Raw genomic sequence first — 26,853 nt, 5'->3', positions numbered from 1 at the left:
CCCATAAAAACAACCCAGCCACAATTTGAGGCTATTACCAAATATTCACACGGCTGCTGTGATCTGTGTGGCAGGGAGCCAGGGCCCCGGGCGGCGTGCTCCGGCTTGGTAGAGGGCCAGGAGTCAGTCACTCTTCCTCTTTCCTCCTGTGGACTCCAACGAGAAGGTCGTAAAAGAGAAACTGATGAGCGCTAAGAATGTTCAACATGATTTGTTGACAGACTTGGTCATCAGAAAAGAAAAATGTCTACATGGTCACAGTGTCTTGGGAAGAGCATATGCATGGATTGTGTCTTGCAAGACTTTTTTTTTTTGGCACTTTATATTTTTCACTGAAGACTCAACACTCAATGTCTTGGCAACAATGGCACCTAAACTAGGAGAAAGAGATTCCTGTGTGCCATCAGGGCGGTGATGATCAGTGTACAAATTTAAGTACGTGTTTCTTACACTGAGACTCCACATACCCAAATGCTCAGATTAGTGCATACAGAGAAATAGTTAAAATAAAACTGAAATCTATCAGGAAGGTAATGGAGGACGTGAAAAGAAAACTACGTGGTCTAACATGTACCTTACATGTGCTTTGTTTCAATTAAGAGTAAGGCACTCGCTGAAGGATGTACTGACCCATGCTGTCAGCCACACCAGGCATGCATCATTACTGGCTTAATTAAAGTTTTAGTACTGATTAAAGTGTTTTATTATTGTATTATCCTAAACTGCAGTGGTCTCCAACCTTATTACAGGATACAGGAAAGAGATAATTCAGGAGTTGCAGCTGCATAATTTAGTAACCCAGCCAGTGTCAATTTTTTTTACTTAAATAAGTTTTGATAAAAAAGCCAAGTATCCTGGAGTCCAACATGACAGTGTAACATTTCTTTCTGAATACTGTTTAATATGTAGTAACTGAATGTGAAATAATTTGAACATGTGCTATATCTATCTTGATGCCTAGGGTAAGTTACTTCAGTACAACTGCAAGGAGAAACCTTTACATCATTTCCAACTGCCAAGAACAGGGGAGAAAGTTAATTTCATTACCCATTTTGATTTAATTAAATGTGTAATATGCTTTTATCAGCAACTTTTACATGTCCCCCTCATTAGAAATTAATTATAAAAGCAATTATCAAAAAATTTTTGAACAGGTATACATAATCCTCTTTGTTGTTTACAAATAAGCATGACTTAGAGGCACTTGGTTACCTTTTAGTAAGAAAAACAATAACACTACCCAGGCCCTCACAGTAAGATTGGAGACCACAAATCAAATTTGGTATGAAAATGCTCTCTGCCAAAAATACTGTATTAGTGAATTAGTTAAGACAGAACATTTTTAAAAATATTCAGACTTTGCAAGGTTCTAGGCTGTAAAAAATACAAAGGCTAAAAACAAAAAGTTTAGAAAATTTTGCAAACCCAGTAAATTTAAATGAGTAAGAAATGAAGAAAAATTTTCTTACTTGCAGGATAGGCTAAATAGTATCAGTAGGTTTTAAAATAACACTAAACAGTAACAACACCTGCTTGGCTACATCACATTTCTGCTCCTTTCACGACTTACAATAAGGAATTTGTCACACTTTTCTGTATCCGGCATTTAAACATGCACCCGCATGCGCGTACACACACACACACACACACACACACACACACACACACACACACACACACACACACGACACATATACTGAGGTGTGCTAAACTTTACATTTCAGACAGGGCACAACAAAAAGTTTTAGATATATACAAAGACCTAACATGATTTTTTTAAAAAATATTAAAAGCATGACAGTTGGAAAACATTATAAAATTTTTAGGTGAAACAGGATGATAAGGAGTTTTTTAAAAAAGCCATCCATTGATCTTCACTAGTGAAACAACACTAAAGAATTTAATTATACATGCCCTTAATTCGATTCCACCATAGCTGTCTGAAGTCAATTAGCGGTATTTCCATCCCGAACGGCCTCTGGATTTCCACCACATGCTGTGTGGCCGTTCGGGCCACCGTGGCCCAATTAGCATCCTCCCCAACGACGAAATTCTAGACCACGCCTAGAAAGCTGAGAAGTTTAGGCTAATGAACATTAATGAAACAAGATAAAAAAGACAGAAGCTTGTGTAAGATACTATCAAGGACAGTGACGCTTGTGTAAACATCTCTACAACTTACTCATATCACAGCTTTGTGGTACAGGCTACCTAAGGACATATGAAATGTTACTGCTGAGTTTCATTAGGATGGACTCTCACGTATCAAAAATAGAGGTTGAACAGAAAGCTTGGTTACTTGTTTCTCAATAGCTTGTAAACGTGGAATGTTTTGTTCTGGAACACTCTAGTGAAGTATGCTGTGTAGGGTGGCAGGTTTCTCTTTATCTCTTCACAGAAGCGAGGGTGGCCTGCAAGTTTCAAATCGGGATCATTCTCTCCTGGGCCATCCATCATCTAAAGCCAAAACAAAACCAAATACAATTTGGGGGAAATATCATATTTATAGGAGACAAGAGAAGTAGGAATAGGTGTTGGGTTTCTTTGAGAGTGGTATGTTAGGTGAACATAAATTGTATTATTTCAATGTCAGTGGCTACTTAAAAGATTATCTGGTCCACCTTCCCCTTGGAAGTATAAATCAAGGCTGAGGAGGGGAGCTGAGTGTAACACGATGATCACCTTTAATGGCAAAGCCAGAAGTAGAACTTGGATCTCCTTGTTCTTAGGAATGTACTACACTGTCGCTCTCACAAAAATGAAGTACAGAGAAGAATGACTATGACCAGAGGAAAGCCTCCAACTCATTAGATGGACTAGTTAGAAAAAATTACACACAAATCAAAATATAAATGCATGTCTTTGGTCTGTTATCCTCTGAATTCAAGAGAGTTGGGCAAAAATTTGAATCTCCTGTTCTCTTCCCCCCAGGTTTACTGAGGCATAACTGACAAATCAGACTGTGTATGGTTAAGGGATACAACCTGATGGTCTGATTCACATAGACATGGTGAAATGATCACCACAATCAAATTAATGAATACATTTGTGTTGGTCAAAGGACAAACCTACAGTTATAAGGTGAATGAGTCCTGAGGCTCTAATGTACAGCATGGTGACTACAGTTACAAATACAATACCCTATACTTGAAATTTGCCATGAGAGTAGATCTTAGGTGTTCCGAATCTCCAATTTTGTACAGTCAAGTTTTTTTTTTGAGATTTAGGCCAGGTTTATCATTTTTTCCCATTCATTTTTAAAAATATCTGTCAGCTTTTATACCAAATAATTACAGCACACACCACCTCTTAAAGGGTTAAAATCTTCTGCTTGCGCTGACCTGGCATAGCTCCAAGAACATTTTCCTCAGAAGGAGGAGGGAGAAATAGCTTGTTCTTCTGCTCTGGAGCAGAGGCTTGGCCACAGAAAGCCATCTCTGTGGCACTGTGCCCGTGGACAAAGGGGACACTGCTGTCACAGTCACACTCACGTGCCAGCCAAAACGATGCTTTGGAGTGTAGGTTTTAAAAGGTCACGGTTTTGTTTTTAAGAGCAAAGCCTTAAAAAAATAGATGTTATGCAGAGCCTCAGGATACAAATCAGCTAAAGACAGAGCTGCTCTATTTGATATGAAGCTCCCTCATCTGGCCCCTCACAAGTCCCCATGGCCGTCACTGAAGTGCCAGAGCCGGGGGTCCCACAGAATGTGGTGAAGCTGGGTACTCGATTCATGCCATCATTCTGTAACATACAGAGGTTCAGACCGGACCCCCCATCTCCAGGAGTCCCGCCCAGGACGAGGGGACAGGCTTACGTGCCCGTTGGCGATGTCCAGCAGGTCCCGCAGCCGGCAGCCCCGCTGGTGCCTCCGCTCGTAGCAGATGCTGTCTTCCAGGATGACGTAGTCCGTGCCAAAGGACCTCAGGAGGGCATGCACGTCCTCTGGGGACCTCTTTGCATAAATCTGATAAACCTGCACGATGAGAGGAAAGGGGAATAGGGAAAAATGCCACTCAACTGCCAGGAAGTTAGTGGAGGGGCTCTAATGCGGTAACGTCCCACAGGGGTTGTCTAAGACCCAGACACCTGTTTCCATGCGGGCCACTCCCTCATCTGCAGGCTTGCAGCACGCGGGGGACATGCCAAATGAATCCTGTCATGACTCAGCCTTGAGAAAAGGAAGGGTGAGTCATGCCACATACATATGGATTTAGACACCCAACAGATATGGATTTAGAACATATCACTGGGAGTTGTTCGTCGGTAGGTGCCAATTCTAAGGCCGCTTCCCAAAGGTAAGTAACACGGTGGAGTAAATAAGACTCACTCTCTACCTTTAAAAAGATCCTTGGACGAAGTCCGTTAAGCATGATGGTGCAGTTTGGGGCACCTATACTTGTCAGGAGCCCCAGCTTCTGACAACAGCAGCTGTGGAGAAGGAGCGCCATAGGTCCTTGGTGCCAGGCTGGTCTCCGCGTGAGCAGCAGGAGACCCTACACTTCTCTCTCACCCTTCCCAGAGCGAGAGCACCCTGTAGCCCCCAGCGGCGGTTCAGGGGGAGGCACGTCCTTCCTGCTCATCACCAGCGTCACATCCCTTCCGTGAAGACACAGATGGCGAGCACCCTGTGTTCTGCGACTTGGCATCAGGAAGAGGCTGTGTGTCTTATGTGTGTGTGCACATGTGTATGTGTGCGGGGGGTGGCGGAGAGGGCTGCTGACTCCTTTCCGGCACACCGATTTCTAATGATGTGGCTCTGACTGAAGAGATGGGGCACCGAGGACCAGCGTGCCCGCACAGATGGGCGCTACACTACGGGGGTGGTCTGCTTCTGCTGCTGACGCCGTGGGGCTATCCTGGCCAGAGCCCAGCAGCGGGCCTCATGCCGAAGGTGTTCCTACGACTGCAGAAGGGACCAGGACCTTCAGGATGTTAGTTCTGTGAGAGCACAAAGCTCAGTCCCCAGACACGGGCGGGGTCCTGGAGGTGGTGGTGTGTGGAGGAGCCCCTGTGCACCTGCCGTGGCTTCTCCGCCCCTCCCCCGAGTCCCAGCCACACAGGCCACCGCCCTGCCAAACTCTGAGTCTGGGGAGCCAGGCACCCTCCCTGCTTCCTCCAGCTAACCTGGGGCAATCTCGAACACTTGCGCCAATTGAAAAGTTCCCATTTTAGCAGGACTCTAGGTTCAGATAGTCTCATAAAATCCAATGGATTTAGTAAAAATCATGTGCTTTTAGGCTAGTTAAATCTCAGGCCAAAACAAGACTTTTCAGCAAATTTTCAGCTACTAAGATTAAGAAGTGACTGATATAAAACGTTAAAACGTTTGAAGCCACTGCTGGGGAAACAGGTGGCCTCCTGCACCGCTGACTGGAACGTAACTGGTATCCTCTGTACAGAGGGTGACTTAGAACGGTCCGTCTCAGACGAATGGATAAAGAAGATGTGGTTTATATACACAATGGAATATTATGCAGCCATCAAAAGGAATGAGATCTTGCCATTTGCAACGACGTGGATGGAACTGGAGGGTGTTATGCTGAGTGAAATAAGTCAATCAGAGAAAGACATGTATCACATGACCTCACTGATATGAGGAATTCTTAATCTCAGGAAACAAACTGAGTGTTACTGGAGTGGTTGGGGGTGGGAGGGATGGGGTGGTTGGGTGATAGATATTGGGGAGGGTATGTGCTACGGTGAGCGCTGTGAATTGTGCAAGACTGTTGAATCACAGATCTGTACTTCTGAAACAAATAATGCAACATATTTTGAGAAAAAAGAAAAAGAAGAAGATAACAGGAGAGGAAGAAAAGGGGAGTATGTCAGAGGGGGAGAGGAACCATGAGAGATGATGGACTCTGAAAAACAAACTGAGGGTTCTAGAGGGGAGGGGGGTAGGGGGATGGGTTAGCCTGGTGATGGGCATTGAGGAGGGCACGTTCTGCATGGAGCACTGGGTGTTATGAACAAACAATGAATCATGGAACACTGCACCAAAAACTAATGATGTAATATATGGTGATTAACATAACAATAAAAAAAATCAAGTAAAAAAAAAAAAAAAAAAAAAAGAACGGTCCGTCTCGCTCAGTTACAAACGCCCATACTCTCTGCCCTGGCGTGTCCACCTCTAAGAATCTGATGTGCAGAGTCATACGTACGCAAGTCTACCATTTGGAACATTGTTTATATAACTTCGAAAGACAGGGAAACAACCCCAATGGTTAAATAAAATATGCTACACTTGCATAACACAATTTCTGTAGATTTAAAAACAAGAAAGCTGTTAATATACGGATTTGGAATGAGCTGCAAAATATATTAAGTGCCAAAGAAACCAAGATGTAGTATGTGACTTGTCTCGTAAAAGAGGGGGAAAAGAATATGAATACAGGGCGTGTGTGTATGTATACACATTTGTGTATCATAAAATCCCTGTGGAAAGATATACAATAAACTGGTAACACTATTTGTCTCCAGTGAGGGGACCCAGTAGCTGTCAGAGGGCTGGGATGTAGGCTTTTCACCAAGTTCCCTTTGGTTTATTCTGAAGTTTGTGAACCATGTGGCCGTATTACCAATTAACACACACACACACACGCACACGCACACAACGGTCCATAAAATAAGTGACCAGTGTGCCCCTACTCCTTTTCCTTCCTTCTCCGATTCAAAAGCTGAGAGCTTTGTTCTCAAATGCTCTTTTCGGTACATCTCAAGCTGTTTTTCTTCTGTGATTCTTCCAACTGAGGGGAACGTATATGGATGCCTCTAGTGGATGTGGGGCAGGGCAGGGCAAAGTCTAGACTCAGGAGCCGCCCACCCCAGGGGCTCAGGCCCGACTTGCTCTGATCAGCTACAAGGCAAGGAAAGGCCAGCCGGGTCCTCACCGCTTTGGTCCGCTCCCTCAGGCTGTTGTCTTCGTAGTGCGGGTGGTTGGTCAAGGTCCTTCCTGTGCACAGCTTGACTCCTGCCAGTAACTGCATGCTCCCAGCAAACACGGCCTTCCTTGGAGTGTGAGAGCTGAAAGATTTCAAGAGTCTGAATTAACCTCACGGCTAAGATCTCCTCACAGACAACAATGAAGACAACATCACACTCCCAGAATCACCCAGCTGTGTCAGGAAGGGCTGAGACTTCGGGAAAAACGCAGGAGGTCCCTTGACATTTGCACTCAAATTGTTGTATGAAACTTCTCCTCTCCGTTTTTGACAATGGTTGGGAAACTTCTCATTCACTGTTTTGCTGGGTTTACTCTTATAACGAATGGTCTTAGGATGTGGGTATCTCCTGGCTCGAAGTCTTCCAGGCTAAATCCCATAATCCTCTCCTACTCTTGACAAAAGATTCTGACAAAAAAGAATTTAAGAAGACTGTCATCACATTTTGTATTAAAGTTAACTAAAGGGCTAGAGTAAAACAAATTATAGGGCACCTGGGTGGCTCAGTTGGTTAAGCAACTGCCTTCGGCTCAGGTCATGATCCAGGAGTCCCGGGATCGAGTCCCACATCGGGCTCCCTGCTCAGCGGGGAGTCTGCTTCTCCCTCTGACCCTCCCCCCTCTCATGCTCTCTAATAAATAAAATCTTTAAAAAAAAAAAACAGAAAAAAACAAATTATAAAGCCAGAAACTGCAGCTGATCATGAGTCAATTCCAACAATTTCCTTGTTTTTGTTTAAAACCAGAAAAAAAGATCACAGATATTATAAATTGCTTTCCAGAAAAAAAAATTTATAAAAATAAAAGAACACAGAAGATTCTGAAAAAGTAATTTATTACTCAGTATGGGGATGTACACCATTTCTGATGTGGGAACACAAGTATTTCCTGTGTTCCTTTCCTTAGTCCTGATTATGAAAGTCTAAGGAACGTGGGGGAACACGGGCACTCTCATAGTATTAAAACATGGCCTCGCTCCCCACGTGCCACCGAGCTGCAAGTCTCCGCCTCCCCGTGGGGTGTGAAGAACAAGGAAGGAGGATAAAGGAAAGACTCCCTGATTACAGTAAGAGCATTTTTCCTTTTCCCTCTGGAAAAGAAGAATTTTAGTAGTTGATTTTAATTCCATATTTTTGGGAACCTGGGAGTCCCTTGCAAACTGACAAGGTGTCAGTTTATTGTGAAGAACATAAGCGCCCTTCTACAGACTCTCCTCAGCGCGGCGCGTCCTCAACAGGCCCACTGGGAGCACCACCGGCCACACGTGCCCTTCCTGTGCTGAGAGGAGCCTCGGCCTGCCAGGGGGAGTTAGAAGATGGAGACAGTTTTGAGAAGGAGTCTAATTGAAATTATTAAAACTCAACATGCTCTGTAGAAAGAGCTAGAGCAGGCTGTCGTCCTCAGTGTTTTTGGAGGTCAGGGCAGAGACTTACTCTGGTGTTACGTTTCTAAGAGAGGCCGCCATCATATTCCCACACGGCATGAGGATGTTCCATGTACTTCAGTGTAAGGCTAAGATAACACTACAGTGTGAATGCCATCCAATGAAGGCCTCAGGATGCCTATGAGTAAGACATCCTACAGTTTAAGTTGCAACACTTACAAATAATTTACTTGAAGAACTCAGGCTTTTCTAACAATGCCACTCTCATTCACCTGGATTTCAAGGAGCTTTCTCAACAGGCACCTGGGGATGACACATAACCTGCATCCCCCCTTACTCACGCCAGAGCCCAAGGTGTGGATTCCAAGAGAAAACAGTTTTTAGTGAGCTTGGCTGTGCTCAGTAGGTTGTGAGCGTTCTAACAAGCAGACCCAGGAGCACAAGAACAGACAGATGTTTGCTCTGTCCCCTTGAACTGACAATTTACAGGGAATTCTTGATACCTAGCCCCATGTGGTCAGGGGGACACGAGGGTTTCAGTGACAACATGGGAAGGTGTAGTGCTCCTTAGAGGCAGATTTTACAAATACTTAGTTTAATTCAACTGCCCCTTATTAAACACTTAGTCTGGGCCCCAGGCCTGGGCCGTCCTCATCATAGTGTATTAGAATTGCCGAGGAGAGTAAGCACGGGCGTCAACGTTTTTCCAAGCCAGTCTTTCCTTTTGTATACTCCTAACTGGCTTAAACCATTCCACTGTGATAAATAATGCAATAATGCCGCATATCAAATAATGCCCCACAGTGCCTGTCTTTGGGGTCACTGACCTGAACAGATGCAGAATGCAGGAAGGAGCGAAGTCTGGTCTCCCTATCTGGCAGAGCGTGGGGCAGAGGTGAGACCTAACCGTGGCTGAGCTATCCTGGTTTCTGCCTAGAGGATGCCCAACTGGTCTCTCTACACAGCTGAGCTGATAACATCCATTCAAATCTTCAGACTGTCTCAGCATCACCAGTATACGTTTTGTCTCTTTGTATACAATGTATATTTGTATACAACGTATATTTGCAGTATACGTTTATCTTATAACTGTGGCAGACACAGATGACTGTTGTCTATTCATGGCTCATGACCAAGGTTTCATCTCCCTCCCTGGACTTGGACCATACCACCTGTATGAATTACACAGTTCACAAAGGTTTAAAATGTCCCAAGTCCTGAACCGCTTGCTGGGGAGTTAGAGAGTTATTTGTTGTTCAAACTACAGCACCGACAGCCTACAATGTGCTGGGCCGGCACAACACCGTACGGTGATAACCTGCCTTGAAGAAGCTTACTAGCTAATAAGCAAACAGAACCAGACTCAGCTCCCACTATAGGTAAGCACTTCCGAATAAACAAGTAGTTAGTCCAGCACGTATTTACTAGCTCTTTCTGTGGGCCTTTAGCTATCCTGGAAACAGAACACACAGGGTGCAGTCCCCGGGAGAGCAGTCATCCCGAGGCAGAGCAAGGTGATGGGTCCCATGACTGCTGAGAGGCGCTGAGAGGCGCTGAGGGAAAAATGAAATAAACTGCTCTCATTTGGGGCGTGTTTTAATGTTTGGCCTCACTAGTCAAGAGTCAGAAAGTTTAAAAGTAATGTAATCTGTTTCAACTGTTGGTGCAACAATCTTCTGGATTGTTCACAGAGTCTTTCACTAAGGTCCTTGGTTTTATTTTAAAGGAGCAAAATACAAGTATCCTAATGCCTATCAAATGAACTAGAAAGACTACTTTGAAAACTACTGACTTCCAAGCATAGTGGAGTTGATGTTTATTTGCTTTCTTCTACTGATTCGGTTTCCTACGCTAGCCCATAGTAAATCTGGGGCGTTTCACTGCTACTTTAAATATTTAAGTTTACCCATAAAGCAAATGCAAAGTAAAACAAACAAGCAAAGTGGAACAGAATGAAAAACAATCACACATTTTCTGAACTTTAAAAACCTGGATTCACTATGTTTTATATTTTCTGTGGTAAACTTAGCAGGCAGAAGGGAAAGGCATTCTTTGTCCTTAACTTAAAATATACAGTGTGGCAGGTGTAATGCTTGTTCCTCTTCCTTCCCAGATACTTCTGCTGACACAGACTGTGGTCTGTGTCTAAAATAGCTAATGTGCTTTTAACCACTGAATGACACTTCTCTATTATAGAAAAACAAAGCAATTTTTACCAATGTTTGAACAAATGATGTATAAAATGAAAGGATAATTCGTTTTTATAGCTCTCTGCCAAGCTCTATAGCAGGCTGCCCAACCTGCAAACAATTTTTTCTGTAAGAAATGTCACTAAATAATGACAAGGACTCACAGGTCAAACGGATTTACATTACATAATTTAAATGTCATTCCAGGAAGACCTGATGGCATTTTGAACAAATAATCTCATTTATTTTTGAAGCTCTAAGCTTCAACAAGTTAATTACTGTTGAACTAATGGGTAAACTGAGCATTATAATATAATGTGCGAACATTTGCTTTATCTACACTTCAAAAATTTATAGAATTATGCAAATACCACAAAATGATTCATTAAATATAAAAGAGGCTTATGGGCATTTAAGGTCTGAGCTTAACCTTCATCATATTTAAAATATCCAGTAATTCTTTCTGCTTTGATAAAATGCTAAGGAAGTTTTTGGGCCATTTTCTTCGTCCCACTGAGAAAATATTGCACATGCAGGTTTCATCACTGAAAACAGACTACTGCTAGTGAAAACTCTTCTAAAGCCCCATAGTTAAAATGTCACATCTCAAAATATTCAAATCTATAGGAGCGTTTTTTTTTTTTTTTTTTAAGATTTTATTTATTTGACGGAGAGAGACACAGCGAGAGAGGGAACACAAGTAGGGGGAGTGGGAGAGGGAGAAGCAGGCTTCCCGCTGAGCAGGAGCATGATGTGGGGCTCGATCCCAGGACCCTGGGATCATGACATGAGCTGAAGGCAGACGCTTAATGACGGAGCCACCCAGGCAGTCCCGTAGGAGTGTCTTAATTGCAAAACGTCAGAGAAGAATTTCAGGAACCGAGACTGAAACACTCAGAGGTCACAAAAGAATGAGGTACGGAGCCCGCTGTTGTGGCGTTTGGCCTCGTGGAAGTAAATGTGCTTCCTAGTCACAGAGAAAGCCCAACAAATACCACCCCGGGCTCACTGAAAGCGATACCAGAACAGAAAAAAAAAAAAAAGGAAAGAAACCCAACAACCTCAAAAAACCAAAAAGCCCAACATACCAGGTTTTTAACCTTTGTATTTGGGAAACATTATCAGCAAAAAGGAGTTAGTATGAACACGGCACTTAATCTGGCGGGAGCAAGGTGTGCAGCCCGTCAGTGTCACGTGGGAGGCAGGCGACCTAGTGAGCGAGCACACAGGTGGTGTTGTGGAAGAGGTGGGGTGAGCGGCCTCCCAGTTCTCCCAGGGAAGGTTCTGGGGCTGATTTCAACAAAATGTCCTTGCTGATTAATGAGGAATTGAATCTCAAAGTGTTCTTAATTTATACTTATATTTAAATCTCTACTCCAGGGGCACCTGGGCAGCTCAGTCAGTTAAGCATCTGCCTTCAGCTCAGGTCATGATCCTGGGATCGAGCCTCACATCGGGCTCCTTACTCAGCACGAGCCTGCTTCTCTCTCTGCCCCTCCCCCCACTCATGCTCTCTCTCTCAAATAAATAAAATCTTTAAAAAAATAAATCTCTAAGGAACTAAAGATAGGACATTTCTGTACTAAAAATTAGAACTTTAAAAATATTTCAGGGTGCCTGGGTGGCTCAGTTTGTTAAGCGACTGCCTTCGGCTCAGGTCATGATCCTGGAGTCCCGGGATCGAGCCCCGCATCGGGCTCCCTGCTCGGCAGGGAGTCTGCTTCTCCCTCTGACCCTCTTCCCTCTCGTGCTCTCTATCTCTCAATCTCTCTCTCTCAAATAAATAAATAAAATCTTTAAAAAAAATAAAAATAAAAATATTTCAATTGAAACCTGGTAAGCCTCTCAAAGTCTTAAAATAGAGTCAACGAGAATATGGAAACAAAAAAAAAAGAATGAACACAATGGCGCTGAGATGAGGCTCAACATTTGCCCTAGCAAAGAGGCAGTATTAAAATGGCTGGAGGGGCATCTGGGTGGCTCAGTTGGTTGAGTGTCTGACTCTTGATTTCAGATTAGGTCATGATCTCAGGGTCATGAGATCGAGCACTGCATCAGGCTCCATGCCCAGCATGTAGCCTGCTTAAGATTCTCTCTCTCTCCATCTTCCCCTCCTCCCACCTCTCTCAAAAAAAAAAAAGGACGGCCACCCCATTTACACGTTCAACATCATGTCCTATATATAGTTGGTGCTCAGTAAATAGCTATTCAATTGTATTCATAAGTATACAAGTTCAGACATAACTTCATGTATTAAGGCTTTCAATATTTTCACAGAAATCTAATCCCCCCCCCCCCCGGTATGGCCCCTCTCATATTAATCAGTGGTATCCTGATGGAATGCCCTTTATCTTCCCTGGAGGCTGTCTGGTTAGCCAATAGAAGGTCATACCCGAGCCCCTCCAAAAGAAAAGAAAAGGAAAGAACTAAGTCCTGCTGAGGTGATGGAATCCTTCAATTCACCCTCCAACCCCGAGAAGCCCAAGTGAATACCTGGCAAGACCTAATCCCCAAACAGAAGCTCAGGGGTCCCTGGAGCACAAGAGCAATGCCGAAGGCCGGCGCTAAGTACACGAAGCAGAGACTGGGACATGGCGGGTAAGCTTCCACTCAACGTTTCACACGGGAGGTGCCCTGTGACTGGAGGGTCACTCGAGGTTCCCCTAGAGTTTCTGCAGGTCACTGTTTCTCATCCTGGCGCATCCTCAAGGGCAGCCATCCTTAATGGAGGGTGCCTCCCCGCCCCCATCCGTGCTGCTGGCGGACAGCTGTGGCATTGCCAGAGTGGCTGGCTGACGACAGCAACAGGCCAGGCCGAGAGAGGGAAGCGTTCCTCACTGACAGGTCTGGGTCCCCAGCGGAGGCCTGGTGGGGGCCCCTCGGACAATTGCAAACAGACTTTCGGACACACGCCATGTATCCTTAGGCCACAGCCTGGTCTCTAGCCCAGCTCCGACCTACTCATGTCACGGGCACATGTGACTGATCAAAGTACTAAAATGAAAGCTGAAGGTCAGAGTTTACGTTTCCAAAACAGGAAATCAAGGCGAGTTAAAGGAATATTAAGTACATTCCCTTGTGTTTGGAATTGAAGGTGACAGACCAGAGCCAATTTAAATGTTGATTTAAACAAATACATTTTGTGTCTAAATAGACCCTATTTTGGCATATATTCACCACTTAAGCTTATTTCACAAACATGCCCAGCAGCTATTTTTGCAAAAACAATAATTTGGACTTGAAGAATTTTAAGAGGAAGACAAGCAGGATTCGATCACAATGGAACCAACATTTTGGAACAATACAAAGCTGTCCAGTTGCTGAGGATTTTTTAAAAAGTAAAAAGAATATGTCTCCATACAGGGAGAGGACCTTGTTAATGAGAGGAGAGAGTAAGGAACAAAGATCGCTTTCCCACATGAGAAAAGTAACAGACTAACAGACTGTCTCCTTTACACCTGGAATATAATCTCTCATCCACAATTTTTCAGAACCAGAAACTTTAATTTTCTGTGAGGACAAGCACGGAAATAGAAGCTCTACAGTGAGTACACCCAGGCCGACACTCTGCCAAACCCGGAATCTGCCAGGACGTGTGCTGACTGACGCTACAAGTCATTCCCGTACGACTGGGGAGTGGAGGGGGGATGTTTACAACAATGATCTGGGTAGATCCACCAGAACCGTGGGCTTTGGGATTCTACCAGAGGGTGGGTGCCCTGCACCATTCGAATCGGGAGTGCAATTTTAAAAACAGAAAACATCAGCCTCACCTTCAGATGTACGTGTCATAAATTTCCAGCTGACTATAGTTAATGCAAAAGTAATTAGCTTTTCTTTATATGAATAACCCTCTTTCCCCATACACAATAAATACTGAAAGAATTATTTACTCTATAATTGTCTGCCATGATTTAAAGTTAAATAAATAAATAAAGACAAAGCCCTGCTTCGTAATCTCAGCACTGGAAATAGATGAAAAATTATACTCCCTGCATCTAGTCAAAGCCAGTCCGACACTGGGACCAAAGCCACATATATATTTTACACATAAATCTCTATAAAACGCATGTATTGCACTCAAGAGACCTAAGCTATCAAACATTTACCATCTCTTAATACACAAGCGGTGCTAAACTATACTGGTTAGTCAACATCAGTCACGAGCAAGTGCCAATATAGCTACTAAAATTCTAAGTAAGGGATGGAGACGATTCAGCCGATGCCTTCGGAATACATCACACAAGATTTGCGACATGTATTTACATGTGAATAATTACACTGCTGCTTTTTGGTTATGAAGCAGAGAAATACAGTGGTACAGGGCACAGGAATACTGCTCTGGGTAGAAAAGTTTATGTGTGCTGGTGGGAGGCCGGTTTCACTAACACAGAGTTCCTCCTGATGCCGGATGCTGAGGCAAAGCAACAGAGCACAGGCAACAGTGAGAACCAGTATAATACTAAACACGATGTTCAAGAGAAAAGACTTTGTATTTTCAGTTTCCTTTAGGCCTAGGCTTGGGCAATACACTTCGTTAAAATGAAATGTGCACGGAGTTAGGAGGACTCTAACTGTGGTTTCCAGCATTATTTTTACATGATTAACAAGGAAAGAATACTTCCATGTGTCAGCAGCCACAGAAAATCTGAATGGTGTTAAAAGGAAAGCAACGATAAAGGTGAAATTGGCCAAGAGTAGAAAGCTTTCTTTCCACGGCTGTCGGTGGCCTGAAGTACATCCTCCAGCTCTGTTTTCCTCTCCTTGTGGGGTGTTTCCCTTCTTCGTGAGATTGTGGTTAGAATATTTCTTGAATGGAAAGAAATTATTTCCAAATACAGAGTTTCAAAGAAAAACTTGAAAATGAATGTTATCTTTACAATTAGATTCAGAAAAAAGAAAACACCAAATGAGGTCTATAGTGACTCTTAAAAGGCACTTTACATTTTAAAGGTTAAAAAAAATCCTCTTACTTAATCCAGTCCATCAGCTCCACTGTGTCTGGATCATAGAATTCTCTCAACTCGGAGAGTTCATCCATCATTCCTGGCCAGAACTGAAATTAAAAACAAAACAAAAACAAAAACAAAATCCACCCCCGCACCCACAGCTATCACTAAGATTCAAACGAAAGAGGAGAAACTGCATAGAACTTGCGAGCTAGATCAACAGGACAACAGCAGTATCAGAACAACCTCACCTCTGCAGTCCGCCCTCCTGGCATAAGCGAGCCAATGTCTGAGACCACTCCCCCAAATGACCTTGAGCCAAAGCTGATCAGGGCTAGAGGGGTTGTCAACTTTTTAAAAAAAGAGCTTTTATTTGAGTCTAGTAAAAATGCTGTCGTATGTGGTGTTAATATCTAGGCCAACGTTAATTTGGGTATCAGGAATGGCAACCACGAGGAAGCTCACAGGGTGCCAGAAACTCTGACTTCCATCGCGCCATCTACCCTTCGAGACAGAAAGTGCCCTCACAAGACAGCACTGTTGTAGAGCTACAAACATGCTCTGGAACACAGAATCTCCTTCATCCCTGCAGTTACCCAGGGAGAAAGTGGACACAGAAGGCGTCATCCCTACTGCTGTTTACTTTTTATTTTACTAGTCTGGAGACGCTTGCTCAGGGAGATGACTTGACCAGGTCAAAAGGGGCAGAGCTACCGCTTGAAACCGGACTCCAAATCCAGCCCCCTCTTCACTGTGATTACAGCATCTGCACTGGAAATCTGGACAAATGCCTCGATGTATTTTAATGTAACTGCAGGTACAATGGGAGAGCAGAGTATTTGAAAGTAGGACTCTCTTGGAAAATCTGGGGCATCTGAATATTCTGTTTATGCCACCAGTGCCTCCTACTCGACTTGAGTTAGTTAAGGTGATGCAGAGAGTGTAAACATCCCACTCCGAGTCCACGGCTTTTCTAACATAATTGCCTGTTTAGTTCAACAATTAATTACATGTTCGCTGCTGTATCAAATGATGATTGGCTATGAAGCCTTGATCATCTACATACACCCTAGGGTGAACAGCAGAATTCCTATGTTGGAAGAAGGCCACTGCCAGTGGGTCTGTGCTTCATTAATGCGGAAAATGGAGTAACTGTACTTCAGAACCCCTAACCGGAACCAGAGCGGTGCCCGACTGGCTGCTGGCTGTGCTTGCTTTAGCTCTGTCACTTTCGTATCCTGTCATCTCATCTTCGGCCGTTTTTGGCGCTCATTCTCCTCTCCTCCCCTGGGTGCGTGAACCGGGAAAACTGCTGGTGACAGAAAATCAGCACTTCTGGCTCCGAGTTTTAGAAGAGATGTAATCACAGGGACTCAGTGATACCTGTGTAACATTTCAATTAACCCTACTCACTTGGAGAGTCAATAGAATGCCAACTTTTTAATGGTATGTCCTCATTCTTTTGGTACAAAACATGTTGAAATCTATGAATTCAATGGATATTAGATATTTTTCTAGCTTAGAAGTTGCTGTTGTTAATTCTGAAAACGTTCAAATCTAGTAACACCATCTTGTGATAAACTTCTTAAACAACGTGAAAGTAAGTGTTGGATTAACTAACTGCTGTTTCTAAATGATGTGAGATTTCAGCAATGCCAGTAAGTTAATCAACATGAGAGTAGTAATTTTATTAAGCTCCTGATTTTAGAGCGAAGTACATGCTTTTCCCTTTTAAACAGGATTGTCTTAAAGACATACAGCAAAATTGCTACTATGAACAAGAAAATCTGAAATCCTCATTACAATTGCTCCATAAAACTCAAAATCAGGCTTCAAAATACAGGAGGTCATTTTACTTACAGGTAAATCTGTTCAATAGCTGGAAAACAGCCTCACTTTCAGGGTACTTCTTACTATACATAACATCTTAATTGTTTTTGTGATTTTACATTTTGAGAGGCTGGACTATCTAGACTGTTTTGTACCATGAAAGCTGGATGCATCGGGGTTTCTTGTACTGGGAAGGCCAATGCTGATGCCAGGCCAATCTTTGGAGGGAATCTTCCAAGTTCCTAACTCTCTTATTCAAAGAATGTCTACGGAGATTTCATAAAATGATGGCTTTTCTGGTGCTATAACTGTTTGTTTGTTTTTATAGTAATGTTTTTCAAGAGGGGTGGGTGGAGGGATTTTGCCCCACCCCCAAGGGGATGTTTCCCAATGTCTGGAAATTTTTGATGGTCAAGACTGGAGGGAGGTGCTGTTGGCAGCCAGGGGGTAGAAAGTAGGGATGTTGCAGCCCCCTACGACAAAGAATAAGCTAGCCCAGAATGTCAAGCCCTCTGCCGAGAAGCCCAGTTCTATGCATTAGCCCCACCTAGAGGGCCGAGGAAAACACCATTTCTGGACTCCACTCCCAGAGGTTCTGATTCAGTAGGTCTGGTCTGGAGTGGGACCCAAACATCTGTATTTCTAACAAGTTCCCAAGTGATGCTGATGCTGCTTCTCTGGGGACCACACTCTGGGAACCAGTGCTGTACAGCGCAGTTTATTTCTTCTATACTCTCCTCCCTCAATTTTACCAAGAACAAGAGATTTAAGTCCTCAAATAGCTGTAAAAAAAATCAATAAAATTCCAAATACATAGCTGAGACCTAAGTACTCAGCCTACGCACAGAGAGACTGTGGAAAAAAGACTGTGATAGTGTGCGTCCATCCTTAGTGAGAGACAAGAAGCACGATGAGCTCAATCTCTTCTGTGAGGAGGGTGTTTTATCGTTCAGAACCAATGTGGAGAGGTCAAGGTACCTCATTCATTTTTAAACATACACTCTGTTTATAATTTTCAGTTGTTGCTTTCCAGAGGTTTTAAAGAAGTTTCATTTATTTAAATTAGAGCAATAAAATTCCCAGAGGCGGGGGGAAGAAATAACCTATTTCTGTTTTCCAGTATCTGAGTTAGCACAGCGCTCTGCCTGCAACAGTAGATGCTTTGATAGATAGGAACATGATAGAGCATAATTTTCTGAAATATTTACAGTAGAATCATCCAATATAGTGATTAGCAAACATGATTTTTAGCCTAAAACCTTTGGCTTCAGATAAAATCTTACATGAAAGTATAAGCAAATAAAACCAAAAGCTGAGCTGCTCTAGCTGCTGATCCTCTCCGTGGGTGAGCCCCCCTCCTCTCTGTAGCCCCCCGCCCAAATGAGGGGCTACACACAGTAGAGTAGGAAATCTATTGTTCTAACATAAAGCCAAACTTGAAGGAAAAAAAATCTAAACTCAAAAAAAAATATGTCAGATTTTTAAAAAGAGGGTAAAAGCTCAACTGGATAGCATAGTCTGGGCTTCCCGCCCAGGTACCGATTCAAGCCTCTAAATCTCAAAGATGGGGCAAAAGGGTCACCAAATACATATACCCAGCCTCTTACAAAGATGATTTTAACCGTCTAATAAAATGTGTAGGTTAAAGTAAGATGCATTTTAGGATCTCTTACTCTCTATAAGGCAGGTAACAGGGGAAAATAATTTTCCTACTTTATTCACCTCAATATAGGTCTGAAAACATCTTTATTTTCAGAATTTGCATCAGCTGAATAGTAAGTCAGAACCAAAATTAATTAGAAAAATTAAACTGTAGTTGTTTTTACTCGTTAAATACTATTTGGGAAACAGATCAGTTTTCCTATCAACGCCAAGTGCCTTCATGAGAAGCAAAGGAGATGTTTGTAACCTCTGCAAACCATTCTATTTGCCAATAACATACAGAGTACATTGAGTCAAAGCAATTATTCTGCTAAATTAATGATGGCAAGAATGAGGAAAATCGGTCTTACCTTATAGCACAGATACAGCAGTATTAATATCGGTACTGAATATCGCATTATACATATCTATATAAGAAAGACATTATTTAGATCACAGGTATTTTTGCCTTACAGTTTTGCTTTGTAAACACATGACTTTTTTCTTCTTAAAACAACAGAAATGTACTTTAATGGAGCATGAGTCTCCAATTTGCCCAACAACTAAGTCAATGTAAGGGTCCCAATCACTCATGAGATACTCATAGCTTCTACCATATTGCCACGTTGTGAATTTATAAGGGAGAACAACTCAAAACTGCATTTATAGGCTATTAATCATAACTATACACTTACTAATATTTGTTCTAAGTATAATTTATAATAATAATAGTGATAACTCTGGATAATGGGGTTACTGGTGATTTTTAATTTTTCCTTGTATGCTTACAGTACTTCCAAATTCAGTATAATGAGCATATCTAGCTTATGGTCTGGGAAAAAAACAAAGGATTTAAAAAATAAAATTAAAATTAAGAATAAATTTATTTAAAAAATAACTCCTTATAAAATCATAATGTCGGGGCACCTGGGCGGCTCGGTTGGTTAAGCGTTGGATTCTTCATTTTGGCTCAGGTCATGATCTCAGGTTGTGAGCTCGAGCCCCGCATCAGGCTCCGTGCTGGGCATGGAGCCTGCTTAAGATCCTCTCTCTTCCTCTCCCTCTGCCCCTCCCCCATTCCCCTGCTTGCGCTCGCTCTCTCTCTAAAATAAAATTTAAAAAAATCATAATGTGTCAGTTATTCTATTTTCAGCTTCAAATTTTAGTCTCCGTTTCATCAGACTGATGAAGAGGCAACTACCGAAAACAACAGTAACTGGTATGAAAAAAATCCTCAAACTCGTAATAGTAAGAGTGAAATGGCAAAGGGACAGCACTGACCCTCTTTGGGTTATAAAGATGGATCGACTTCAGGAGTAACTCCCATATCTCAGGGCTGCATAAGCCAAATGACGCGAACACACACATGTGCGACGTCCAGAGGTACTTCATTCTGTAAGAACAGAGAGCTGTGCCAGCGGCGGACACACCCACAGTGTGACTCAGCTGTACTGTCTGTGGGAGGAAAATCTGAGCCATCCACCAAGGGTTAGCTATGCATTTCACTGCCTTTTGAGAAAATCATATAAGTAAAAATGGAGGAATGTTGGTAATTAGGAATAAACTGGTTACTAATAATATTTTGTACTGGAGAAGATAGTAAACAAGGGCATTTTTATGGGACCCATAATTATCAACGAAGAGGACTGTTAGTTTCCAAGTTGCACTGGTAAAATATGTCGGGTAAAGAGTGGTCGAATAAAAAAATTAATCAAGCAAACAGGTAAGACAAAATACCTCATTGTACTTAATGCCAAGAATCCAAACAGAATGGTATGTATTAGGTTGTAGGCAGTTTCTGGTTTCAGGATGATCGTGCACTTTCCCATCTGACCCGTGGATTGCTGCCTTGCAGAATCACTGAATAAAACAGCACACATACAAAACAGAAGCTAGATATATCATTTTAAGTTAGTTAAATCTTTTTTAAAGATACCAGAAACTTATGCCTTCATGTATTTAGTAATGTGTTACTGCTCTAAGATAAAATGAATCAGCATTAATCAATTCTGAATTCGTGAGGATAAAACTGTTATATAACATAATGCATTAATAACTAAAATTTAACAAATTTCATTTTAAGTAAAAATTTAGAATGCTTCTACCCTTTAAATTACAAGAAAATAGAAAAAAAATTCTTTTGGAATCACTTAAGTTGCAAGATTCTTTAAAGATATTTCATGAGTTACTAGCATTTTACAAGTTTTTACAAATAAGAAAAAATAAAAATGAATCCATAAACGTAGAATTCAGTTCCCTTATGAACAAATGATCACATTTTAACCAACCAATATCTCATTGAAGATGCCTGACATGATTTTTTTAAATCAAATATGGCTACATTCAAATAATTACACCCATAAAATGAACAATAATTCCTCATCATGTTAACACTGAATTCATGTTCTATTTTCTGTTAATGCCATTGCTTTTTTTCAGGTGGTTTCTTTGAATTAGGACCCACAGCTTTCACAATGCATTTCATCAACATCTCTTACATTATTTTCAATCAATACAAGTATCCTCCACTTGTAGGAGGAATAAACTGGTTACTAATTTATTATGACCAATAAACTGGTTACTAATTTATTGTGACCAATAAATGGAGGCCATTTATTGGTCGAAGGAAATGTATCATTTGTCCTGTAACTACTCCCACCTTCTAGATTTGGCTGATTGTCTCCTTGTGGTGGTATTGAATACATTTCTCTATTCCCATGCTCCTTATAAACTTGTAATTAGATCTAGAGGTTAATTATTAGAGTCAAGTTCATTTATTCTGGCAAGAACACTGCATGGGGCATAGATATGCTGTACTCTAAATTGCATCACACCGGGCAAGCGCATACTGTCCCTATCCCGTTGTCTGAACTTTAGAGACGCTGAGATGGGCGAGTGGGTTCGGATGTTGCACCATTTGTTGTCAAGGGGATAGGAAACAGCAGGAAGGGCTGCCAGGTTAAGATCAAAACAATACCTTTGCAAGGCCCCACTTACCCTTCATAAAATCCAATAGACCTGGGTATGTATGATGCTTCCATGCAACTAAAGAACTCCTCTTTCCTAGAAATCCTTTCACCACCCTAGATTCACATGAGAATCAAGCTGATATTGCGGGGTAATTTTCACCACTGGTAATAATCTTTACTTAGATCTTATATATTACAACCTGAACTCTGGCTTCTACGTTGCTTATACTAAAAGATTGCTGCAGACAAGGAGAACATATGTTCTCATCTCCCCTTGGTACCTGAGAGAATTCTGCAACACCTCTCCCCATCTCCCTGGCCAAGCTGGAAAGCTCTTAATCAATCCCGTGAATACAGAGCCCATGAGTTAATCCCTTCAGAGTCCTATCCTTTACACTAATGCAGATGTGTTGTGTAAACATAATAGTATCATCCTTCCCAGTACTAAACTGGTAGAAATACTTCAAATACTTAGCATTGATAAAATATCCTTCAAATTACTTAAAAGTTATTTAATATTAAGATACTATAATTCTTGTATTACTTTAATTAATGTAATGTTTTTCTTTAGTAAGGTTCTAATACCCCTACCTGGTAGATGAGGATGCTCTAAAATCTTTACCTACATTCATACATCAAGTCGGCTTGCAGAGATGGCTCATAGATTCACACTGAGCATGGCAGACATTTTCACAAAATACTGCAGGCCAACTGAACTTCCTGCTTTGCATGCAGTCTAGAGTCCTGTCGACACTTGGCGTGTCTGGAATAATATTAAATTACACTGTCTAGAATAATCTCCATCTATTTTCACAGGGCTAAACTTTATCTTGGGCTAGATATCGGGCTAAGAACACTTCTGAAAGATACTAAAATAGTTTATAGTCAATGAAATATTTTCATGGTTCAATGTGGCTTCACTCTTAATAATCATAAAACATCTCAACTGATCTGGACTCATTTTAATGCCCTTTCCCAGCACAGCTCTCCGGTGGCTGCGAATCACAGCTCACCAGCACCTTAACTGGCAGGAAAACTACAGAGAAAAGGGTTTCCTTCTGAGCTTCATTAAGTTTTCACAAATGACAGTAGCTTCAATTTCTTGCACTTAATTTTCTCTCAATTGAACATGGATAGTAAATGCAAAAACTCCATCAGCTTTGTAGGTAGGCATTCTACAAGCTTTAAAAAAGTCTTTATACTCCCTCACTCTTTCTTTTAGCAGATTAGTAGACACATTAAGTTTTTTAGACATAGTCAATTATTACTGAAGACTTTGGCGGATGCTAATAGTTATGGTCCGCTACAACTTTATAAGCCCCTTATAGCAAGATGCAACAAAACAAAAAATAGTTAACTCTTGATATTTTAGGAGCAATAAAAATGGCAGCTAGAAGAAAGGTAGAAAAACAACAGGAAACTAATAATGAGAACAAAATAGAGACTATGAGTAATAACACCAGCTAATGACGGCTAATAAAATCTACAAAATGTTCCAAGAAGTGAGGCAGCATTCTAAGTACTATTGTTTTAACTTATTTATTCCCCATAAAACCCTGCAGAGTAAGTCCTCTGAGTATCCCCATTCCATAATAAGGGCAATGCAGAGCTGGCTCAAAGAGGACCTTGTTCCCAGACCAGTCTTTACTGCCTTGCCTGCTTTTTGCTGTCTCTTAGCTGGTTGATCCTCAACTACTGAGTGTGGCATCCCTTCTAATCTGGTTATGATCCCCCTTTGAGCTACCCTGTCTGTATCTGACATTTTGAATTTCAACTGTGTAGTTTTTCTGCAACACAGAACAAGTTCATTAAAGCATAGGATAGGTTTCTGAAACATGCCATACCTGAGATTATGGAAGGCGACCGCTAAGGCTGCCATCACTGTGATGGACAGAACAAATATGTAAGCATAAAAAAGAAGAGTATCTGAAAGCCTTCCAAATGTATTAAAAGGTAAGAGGCCAAACGCTTCTTCACACAGATACAGATTTGCATCAAAATCTCTAGGGAACAATGAAAAGAAAGCCAAGTATTAAATTCAGTACAAGATAAGTAAACCACAAATTCTTCCTCAAAATGAGCCTGGAATTAATAGTTGAAGGCATAATGATAACTTAAGTTTTAAAGTCCCTGCTGATTTAATATAAAAAAGCAAACACAAATTTTAAATTCAGTCATACCTTGTTGCTCCAAACCCAAATTTTGCCTTCAGAAATTTAAATATGTGTTCGTCTGACTTCAGATTAAGAAGTTTCTATCAGGGAGGGAGAAAATGAAAGTTGTTATTAGTGCCTTGTGCGTGGTTTCCTGATAATTTCCCATTGAATACATATATTCAGTGTTCAGTTTCATAGGATTGTGTGCACATGGGTTTATAAAATTAGCAAATATTCTCAAGAGTTGTTAGAACTGAAGAATTCTAACACAGGGACTTTCAAGCTCCCTCTGTTCCTTTTTTTTGTTTTTAGCAGAATCATTTTTTCAAACCATCTTACATGTAAGTTCAACATGTAAAATAGATAAAAGATGAGCTTCTTTGGTCTCAGTGAGGGAAAGGGCTGAAGCCCAGTAGGAGTACACATTTTTTGATCAGAAAACCCATCATATGATGATCTGAAACCTCACACAGATACAGAGCCCACAGGGCCTGTCTGGCTTTGGGATTTCTGTCTGCAAACACAACTGATACAAGACTCAGCCACATAAAGACAATCGACACCCTTGTGGTGGCCCTCCGGGGGAACTGACAAATGCCAGTGCGCACCATTAATGATTATAATTCACATTTTATTTTTAATATATGACTTATAAAAATCCATCCAACACAAATGGGTGAAGAAATCCTGTCAGAAGGAAAATGAAGATAGAAAAGAAGATGAATCCGGGAAGTGAGGTCAGTACATAAAATATATTCGCTAGAGATGAGCCACAAATTTGGGCTTACATATTCGACTAGCAAATGCAGAGGGAGATAAAAGCACAGGTTCTAAGATGAAAACAAACCAGTTGCTCAAAAGAGGTCCTAACACTCCCAGAACTGAGACTCAAGAGAAATTTTCCCCATGGGTACAGTAAAAACAGCAGGAGTCTCAAAGAAGATTTTTTCTAACGCCTCTCATTGTACATAGTTGGCAAGACATCAGGTACAATTCAATAGATGTTATTCTTCAGGAAGTCAAGAATCAATGGTCCAGGCAGGCAGCTCTCCACTGACTTAATCCAGGCACAGATCACTGAACATCTAGAGTGGGGAAATGGATGAACTGCGTATCTTTCAGCCAATGCTTCAGAAATGCTGATTGCTCAGCTCAAATAAGCTTTTGATAAGTACTGAACTCTATGGGGTTTAAGAACATAGGGACGAGGACCCGGAGTGGAAGTGTTTAATGCAGCTGGATGAGAGTCTTTGATAGTCATACAGACGGGAAGAGGGACTACCATTCTCTTATGGAAGAGAAGGAGTCTGTCAGGTCCATGCAGATGTCTCCCGTCCTGAAACCAGCCTTCTAGGAGGGGCAAAATCATCTTAACAAATCACTGTGCTTCTGATAGTAAAGTCAGTTTACTTATCTCTTTTTTCAAAGTAATCTCCACATCCAACGTGGGGCTCCAACTGACAACCCTGAGACCAAAAGTCACATGCTCCACCAACTGAGCCAGCCAGGTGCCCTGCCAGTTTATTTAACTTAAGCCAATAAAAAGAATGTCTTTTTTTTTTTTTGTACCACAGTATAAGAAAACGCTCTCTAAAAAGTAGGATTTTTTAACTTTAGAGAAACACTTGTTTAATGCTTTTAAAGTTGAGCTTTTACAAAGTTTAATAAGTCAAAAAGTGAGTTCAAGTTAGAATATTTTAAAGAGTGAACAGGGGCACCTGGGTGGCTCAGTCCATGATCCAGGGTCCTGGGATCGAGCCCCATGTCAGGTTCTGTACTCAATGAGGAAACTGCTTCTCCCCCCTCCACTCATGCTCCCTCTATCAAGTAAATGGATAAAAAAATCTTTAACAAGAGTAAATGGAAATCAGTGACTAAAAAAATCAAGAAGACAACTGTTACTGAAACAAAGTTAAAGCTGAGCTTGTTACAAGTAAACCTGGTAATTCTGTAGTAATGTAAATTAAAGGTCATTTTATCAACCTACCTTAATAATGTTGTTGAGAAAAAGTGTCAAACATAAAACTGCAAATAAATGTAACAATAGTTTCCCAAGCCTATTAAGAAAGCTTCCAGTCTTCAGATTCTTCTAGAAATTAAGAGAGTTGAGTTTTAATTCTTAAGTTATTTCATAAACATTTAAGATGAGATTACTTAAGGATTTAAAACAGTAGATCATGCAACATAGAGAAAAATATGTGGAAAATATAACCTAGTTTTTATGAGGTTACAACGTCTTAATATTTGTAAATTTCTAATATAAGGGTAAATGAATTCCTTAACAACAAGCTTGATAAGATCAGAAAACTGTCCTAGTGTTGTTTTTTTTTCCTTCAGACCTTTGCAACCAGAGTATGGAGTCTGCCAGAAGGTACTCAAAATACACTGACTGAACAAATCCTGTGATCATTGATCCCTTAATTCATGTAGCACAGACATGGCCATAACCCAATTAAATAAAAGACCTATCAGTATAAAAAAAGGTAAACTGTGTTCTTTGATATGTAATAGTTTTCTTATAACCCTTAGATAACTTTACAGATTATCAAATATAATATCTAAAGAGTTCAATACGCATGTTTATTTATAAGTAAAGTTAGAAGGATGAATTAAAAGTCGGGACAGCTTGTCCATGACAGCTCTCACTCCAGAGAAAAAGGATTTATTCTTCCCAAAGCAGAAAGTAAAACAGCTTCTTGATATAAAAGTGTTCATGAGAAATGTTTCTCATATGCTCTTGAGAAAGAAAACAGGCTTTGTGACACTGTATGAAGAAGAACAATGGACTCTT

The 26,853-nt window shown here is 41.4% G+C and overlaps 1 protein-coding gene across 10 annotated transcripts in view; it reads right to left on the bottom strand.

Annotated features, from left to right (window-relative positions):
* The window catches only part of DPY19L3 (dpy-19 like C-mannosyltransferase 3), an 80,547-nt gene that overhangs the window by 1,326 nt on the left and 52,368 nt on the right, over positions 1-26,853 (bottom strand). For 4 of the 10 annotated variants that reach the window (XM_027617573.1, XM_027617575.1, XM_027617572.2 and 1 more), the window contains 11 exons: positions 26,050-26,151; positions 24,087-24,160; positions 23,751-23,909; positions 20,675-20,797; positions 20,219-20,330; positions 19,309-19,365; positions 15,491-15,573; positions 6,895-7,027; positions 3,816-3,974; positions 2,300-2,457; positions 39-156 (listed from right to left, as the gene is read on the bottom strand). In XM_027617573.1, coding sequence (XP_027473374.1) covers positions 39-156; positions 2,300-2,457; positions 3,816-3,974; positions 6,895-7,027; positions 15,491-15,573; positions 19,309-19,365; positions 20,219-20,330; positions 20,675-20,797; positions 23,751-23,909; positions 24,087-24,160; positions 26,050-26,151 — 1,278 coding nt within the window. Of the gene's footprint in view, positions 1-16; positions 2,458-3,815; positions 3,975-4,335; positions 4,430-6,894; positions 7,028-15,490; positions 15,574-19,308; positions 19,366-20,218; positions 20,331-20,674; positions 20,798-23,750; positions 23,910-24,086; positions 24,161-26,049; positions 26,152-26,853 lie in introns of those variants that run through there. The other 6 variants (XM_027617574.1, XR_003524063.2, XM_027617576.2 and 3 more) reach the window with 6 other exon arrangements.

Source organism: Zalophus californianus, chromosome 17 (genome assembly GCF_009762305.2).
Source record: "Zalophus californianus isolate mZalCal1 chromosome 17, mZalCal1.pri.v2, whole genome shotgun sequence".
Taxonomy (NCBI): Eukaryota; Metazoa; Chordata; class Mammalia; order Carnivora; family Otariidae; genus Zalophus; species Zalophus californianus.
This window is presented reverse-complemented; position numbering and strand designations above follow the sequence as displayed.